This window comes from Teleopsis dalmanni, chromosome 2 (assembly GCF_002237135.1).
Source record: "Teleopsis dalmanni isolate 2A chromosome 2, ASM223713v2, whole genome shotgun sequence".
NCBI lineage: Eukaryota > Metazoa > Arthropoda > Insecta > Diptera > Diopsidae > Teleopsis > Teleopsis dalmanni.
The window spans coordinates 187621860-187629103 of record NC_051847.1 but is presented as its reverse complement, the minus strand read 5'-3'; the positions used below and the strand labels follow the sequence as shown (position 1 = coordinate 187629103).

The 7244-nt window shown below is 28.4% G+C and overlaps 1 protein-coding gene across 2 annotated transcripts; it reads right to left on the bottom strand.

The window, feature by feature from the left end:
• Positions 1 to 1584: 1584 nt before the first annotated feature.
• LOC119684618 (farnesol dehydrogenase-like) lies at positions 1585 to 4515 on the bottom strand. 2 transcript variants are annotated; one of them, XM_038098695.1, is made up of 3 exons: positions 4355 to 4515; positions 2480 to 2605; positions 1585 to 1640 (listed from the first exon to the last, which is right to left on the bottom strand). In XM_038098695.1, the coding sequence occupies exons 1-3, from the start codon at positions 4496 to 4498 to the stop codon at positions 1602 to 1604; spliced, it is 309 nt and encodes a 102-aa protein (XP_037954623.1). In that variant the 5' UTR covers positions 4499 to 4515; the 3' UTR covers positions 1585 to 1601. The 2 variants fall into 2 exon arrangements, with proteins under 2 accessions (XP_037954623.1, XP_037954624.1); XM_038098696.1 differs by lacking the exon at positions 1585 to 1640 and adding an exon at positions 2319 to 2408.
• Between the last annotated feature and the right edge of the window lie 2729 nt (positions 4516 to 7244).

Below are 7244 nucleotides of genomic sequence, written 5' to 3'. Positions count from 1 at the left end.
TTCTGTGGATGAAATTGGATCATATTGTATTTTAGACTCATGGTCAGTGATAGATAATGCACTGAAATAAAAATTTTGCTGAAATCTCAATCACAAGTGTATTTTATTTAAGTTTAACATAATTTTGTAACCACAAATGGATGATCCATTTTGTCAAATCAAAACTAAACATACCTTCCGACATTGTAGTGACATTGAAGCATTTTTCTTAATTATTTAAATAATTCTTTGATTTAATGTATGTAAGTATGTGCTGTATATAAGTATGTGCAGTATATAAGTATGTGGAAGAATGTAGGGAATATATTGGACTGTGCATGTGTCACTTAAAATATGTCGAGAGGCATCAGTATTAAAATTATTGTGTTAAAACTGCGTAAATACTTAATTTACCTTACAAGTGCATTTATGAGGACAGGATTGTGTGTACGCCAGGATTTGCAAGGATATACATTAATGTACTATTTATAATATTTGTAGTTGAGTGTAATTGTGAGTGTGGGTCTATGGCTATTTGCATTTGGTGATTATATTTGTATACGCATTTGTGTTTAAATGTTTGTATTTAAGCTCTTGTGGATTCTGTGAGAAGGTGGGGGGACTCCCACAAAAATATACACCAAATGCATTTACTATCCGTCATATGTAATTAAATATAATTAAGTTTTAATAATATGGAATTTACGTTTAATGTATATAATTTTCATGGACGTGATTGGAATTCATTTTCCTTGTAGCCCCAAGTTACTTAAAGATGCATAAAGTATCTACTCGATACAGAAGACTTAGTAGTAAAAAGAAATTAAATCAAATAATTTTTATAATCACAAAAGAGAATATTTATAGAAATGATATGGAGCAACTAGACATAAAGAGCAAAAACTGAATTTTTTTAAATAGAGATATTTAAGATATATCCAAAATATGTGTGTGATCAATTCAAAACTGCGCTTAAGTAAAAGTCTTTGTAAAATTATATAAAAATAAAAAAATAGTATTGAAATTAAACAATTTAAAATAAAAATATGATAATTTATTCAATTATCATTATTAATGAGGTCCATTAACTCCCCACGGAGTTAATGGAACTAACAACAATTCAATTATTCTACAACTGTTTTATGATTTCGTTTTAATATAACACAGCAAGTGAATTTATTAATGAACTTTCACAGCAAAATTAACAAAACTCAAGTCCGAACACTGACTCTCAGTTTCAAATTTGGCAGGGCATGAGTTCACCCCTTGGTACTTGCAGTCTCAAAAAATTAATTACAAATAATTAAATATAAGAAATAATTCCAAGACCATTTATGATGAGTATTTGACAATACTCAAAACAGCTGTATGGTCAGCTAAATATTCAATTAATTAATAAAAAAATAAAATTTTGTTATTGTAATTTACTACTGTTCGAAATTCCTCTCTATTGAAAATAGTAGTTTATATTAAAAATTTGTTTTCTTTCGTTAAAACAGACAAGTTTCATTGGCTTCCTTACTAATATTCATACCTGTTTATGACGATTATATGTCCTCTGGTTTTGGTTTCTCGCATATGTTTTAAGGTTTCTCTCATGCAAACTGTCGTGGCAATCACATTCAGTTGAAATAATTCTTCCATTTCCTTCGTAGTTGATTCTATTGTAAGAGATCAAGTATTTGTTATTTACAACTTATAAATAAATATGTTATTTTTTTATTTATATTTATATTTATTATATATTATATTTATTTTATTTTATATATATATTTTTTTTTATAATACATATATATATACATAATATATGTTTATTTATTATTAAATTTTTTTATGTTAATTTCTATATGTGATCAAAAATTGTTATAGGTTATATGAAAGATCTCAAGATTAAAAACCAAATATCTCATCGTTAACTAAGAAATATTCCTATATAATACTTTTTTGGAAAATAAAACGTGTCTAGTCAGCCTTCTATATAGGAAGTTTTCTATGTATAGAAAGATTTTATACTTAATTTTATTTTTATTCACTCAGTTCGAAGACCTAGAATACGCTGATGACTTAAATTTATTAAGCCATAGATGCACCGATCTTCAAAATAACATCAATACAATCAGCACATATGTGATTAAAGCTGAACTTGAGATTAACACGTCTAAAAAAAGTTATGTGCAGCGGCTACGGTGCATCCACAGATCCAGTCATAACTATAAATAACGAGAGAATCGAATATGCTTGGGTAGCATAGTGATGAAGGTGTCGCATCTCGTATTTATAAAGTGGGATGCCGTTTTTGCTTAATTAAACACTATATGGAAATCAAGTTAATTTACCATCTGTAATATCGGAAAGCAAGCGCTTCGGTGGAGTACATAATATTCATTGCAGCATTATTAACTATAGGTCATATATCTTAACTGCTATGTCTATATATAAAAATTTGTTTAAAAATCCAACCTGTTAAGAAATTCGCCTTTATTATTCCTGCATTATTTACCAGGACATGTATAACGTAAAATTTTTCACGTATCCAATTGAATGTTTCCACAATCGCAGCTTCATTGGTTAAATCGCAATGGCGAGAGAAAATTTTTCCCTTTCCCTTAACTTTTTTATTAAGTTCCTTCAAAGAAAAAAAATATAATTAATAGTTTATAACATGAAAAATAAATAAGTATGTCTATATACAAAGTTTTCCTTAAAGAAAAATATGTCAAAACAACACATTTTGTAAAATAAGATCATTATTTGCATATAAAACCAGATTTAGTTTTACTAGATCTTCAATATCCTTAGTTCATAAATTTTTTTTTCAATTACTTTAATATATATAAGCTAATGCTCCACTACATCCACGTAGGCATTATATAATGCATATATTTTATATACGATTCCAATAGATATCCGTGGTTAAATTTTGTTTCATCCAAATGGTAGTCTTTAGTGAAAACATAGAAAAAGTAAGATGTCGGCTTACAACAAGTCCATAAAGCAATTCTTTAAACTTAACTGTCTAAGAATATAATTTAAAAGCAGCAAGAGGCATAAACCGAAACCAATAAAATCGCAACACCGAATCAGGATGTCCGAAAATGGTAAACAGCAATGATTTGAAGAAGTGGCAGGCACCCAAGTATATAAGGCAATAGCTAATGTTTTTGTTAGTTACTAGTTGTTGGTGATGTTTTTGTGAAATTGTCACCCCATTTGCTTATTGTTTAAACGTTTTTGGTGCTGTTAGCTTGCACTATAATTTTTGCTTATTTTATGTACGTGAGTTAATTCGAGCACAGAACGCTTACGAGAGTGGAGGAGCTCCCTTTAATATAGGAGGAATTCTTCGAAATGATTAATTCATTTAAAATTTAAAATTAGTGAAATCCACAAATTAACAGCACAGAAAAAATAATTTAATACTAAAAATATTATATATAACAAAAACTATTAAGAAGGGGGACTTTATAATCCATATGTGCTGTTGGGTTACACTTATATTTCAATATATCTGTGTACATTATTTTAGTTAACGAGTTTGAAATGATTAATTTATATTTAATTAAAACATAAAAATAGGTAGCTAGGAAGGTGCAACTGGGTGATTCATGATAGGATCTGATAGGCCGGTAGCGATGTCAGATTAGAGTGGGTGAATAAATAGTAAATAACGGCATACATCATGTAAGCAAATTTTAAAACATAGTTCTCTTCAAAATTAGGAAAGAAGTTCAAGTCTTTGAAACTGATTATTTCAAAGAAATTTATACTTAAGATACTTAAGCTACCTATATCTCGGCTTTTATAGCATATATTCTGACAGTTGTCTATTTATATCGCACAGAGGCTTCAGTACTTCATTTATTTGGTGTTCCGTAAAGTTAGTGATATTGTCAACGGTTTTATTTCTCTTGATGCTTTTATACTATATATTATATGAATATATGTTATGTAGAGAGTAGGTTCACGTTGTGATTTGGGTAATTCCAAAGTCTTACTTTATTACATTAATAAATGATTTAGAGGATTTTTTTTTATTCATATATGTGGCACCGGAAAAGGGCTCTGATAAGTCGGCTATATCGTTCTGATGTGAATTTTGATACAATTCGTTTTTTAAAACAAATATAGATTTGTTCATTCACAGACCATTGGTCGATAGATAAGTTGATTATGTAATATGGATTAGTTTTTTTCATCCTGATAAAGACTACACATATATATTTATTTCGAATAAATGCAGCATATATGCATATCTGACGATTTCTACATAGCTCTCTTGATGAAAAAGGTATACAAAATATCACATATTATTATATATGCACTATATTTTAATATTTTTAATTAAGCTATATAGACAACTATTACAAGATCTCACATCAATTAGTTCCGTTCGTCTTGATATACCAATCACAACCATGCCAGCATTAGCTAAAGCCACAGCGATACTAGCACCGATACCGACCGAAGCGCCAGTAACTACCGCCACATTGTGATGCCAATACTCCGAATCTTGTGACATTTTTTTATATTTAACACTTTTTTTATTAATATAAAAAGAAATTTAAAAAAATAATTTAAAAAAATAATTTGAAAAAATGTATTATTTTAGTAAAATCTCAACAAACAACCGCGCGTCTAGAAAACCCAACGTTGACTAACCTCGATTATAAAATATTTTATGGTAGACATCAATATTCTTTGTGGGATTATCGCATCGATGCACTTTATTGGTTATGAGGTGGAATATTGTGAGAACAGATTTAAAACGTGTTCAGTTGGAAGGGAATATGGGTGCATATGAGGCATTTCTGTATTCACACGAATCCTCTTGATTCGCGGTAATTAAATTTGAATGCTCTTATGTTTGTCCACATTTTCCTAATTTACCGCAAATTACTTTTAATTAATTCGCACAATAGCAGATACATTGACATGTAGGAAAAATTGAAAAAAAGAAAAGATACTCGTACTTTCAAATTGTGTCAATTTGTTGCTGACAATGCGTTCGTTGCTCTTGGTTTTTATTGCGATTGTGGAAGATTATTTAGAGCTACAGTGGTGAGAACAGATTACAGAATTATGTCAATAATATTGATAATATTTTTTTTTTTTGATTTTAGTTTACGTCTGAGCTTATAAGTAGCTTTTACAGTTAATGAGAATACAATGAGTCAAAAGTGGAAAAAAAATATTACTCTCATATGTCATAGATGTGTTAGACTAGATTAATTGGAACTGCATTTCAATCTTAGTAGATTAATTTCTTAATATTGTTCGTTTTTTAAAAATAGATTGTTGATTGATTATAACTTTTAATACTGATACAATGACATGTCTGGAGAATCAGTGACTATCAATAACGTCAGCTGTAGAACAATGTAATGCTATAATCAGACAATCGAATTCAGTAAAATAAATATGCAGCAATATGTGTCATTTTTCATACCAAATCCATACAAAATCCATATAGAAATATGTTAGAGAGGTGCTATAAGTCTAAGTATAAATATATTGTTAAATGATCTTCATTAGCAGGAAACTACATTAAATACAAAATTTCACACTCAAATAAGCACTTCCTCACATTTTAAGAATTATAAGACATTTATCACTTCTTAAGCAGGGTTGTAGTATTAAAAGGTTAGACTTTAAGTAATGGGTCCAGACTTCAGGGCGAAGTTCTTTGGAAAAGTGTGTCCAAATGAGAGTGATATGAATGTGATATTGAACGATTACTACCTAAGTAACCAAGAGATCTGAATACAATATTTAAGGAATGCACTAGAATATAGAATACAATTATTATATATAGATAATAGAATATGGAACACAATTATTATTATAGTTTATTTTATGAAATTCCTTTTCATACAAATTTTAAACTTAATTGACGACCTCTATTTTCGTATTCATACTTCTTTAAATGATTTTAAATTTATATATTAATGATATTAAAAAAAAGTATTCCTGATTTTTTGTCAATAGATCTTGTTAGTATATATAAATTGGGCAACATTATCTCGATTATGTCAAACGAATACGTGTTTACAAGATAACATTTGAGGCCACATTTGTAAGCAATTGTTAATTCGTTGGTGAAATTTTGGGCTACTGAACCATAGAACTTCTACACATATGATATTATGAAACTACCCGAAAAATGTGATCATATTTTTGAGATCATAAATAAAGATGGTTAATATAGGTATAGTCTGGCATTTAAGGTATAGAGTCGTAAAAAATTTAAAAAAAAATTTGGATCTTTATATCGCCTAAATCGCTTTCTAATAAAAACATATATTTTTCATAAAATAGATAGGTAGAAGAGTGTTGCGACAGTTCGAAATCCGAAAACATACTGTAGGGGTCATCTTAATAAGTATGGTAAGTAAGTATAATAGCTTGTTTAGTTTGGCAGGCAGCGGCTGCTATAAATATATCTCTGTAATTCATAGAAGCCAGAGGGGCTTTTATGGGAGCCACAATGTTTAAATTGCACTGCGATCTTGTTGACTGCTTATATGAGTTAACTGTGTGTATGTGTTTGTAACATTTTTCAAGAATATTTTTACTAAGTGTACTATTCTGCAAGGGTAAAAATGGTAGACCAAATTGCAAAAAGACTGATGCACTTACTCCCAACATGTGGGTCACAAACTTTCCGGTTTGTGATATCAACATTCTCTAGTAGCATTTTTGACTAGTCTGGGAGTGTAATTAATAGATGTTAAACAGTTTTTTTTGACATGGGTGTATTTGTTTTTATCGCAGTTATCGGTTTCCTTTTAACTGATCTTGTGATCATGTGTTTCATTTGCCATGATTTCTATCATTATTTTGTAGTCCGTTCTCGAGATATATCAATAAAGTAGTTTCTGTTAAAATTATATATATGTTTCTGATTTTGTTAAAAGAAAAATTTTAAAATATTTGATAACATGATCTTTATTCTAATTTAACAGTCCTTGGTGGACCATTTTTTTTTATTTATTTATTGGTATTTATTACTGTTAATTTGTCGAGTTAATTGTGATAGTGTAAACGCACTGTAAGACGTTTAAATCTTTTCTAATAAATCTTTATTAATTTATAAATAAATTTTATTAGATGTTAAACTTTTTTATGGTAATTAATTTTTAATAATGTATAAGTAAATTATATATTATACCTATTTTACTGATTATCTTATAAAACTGTTAAAATAAAATAATCTCATATTGTTTATATTAAAGTGTAAAGCCAGTTTGAAATTGTAAATACATTTA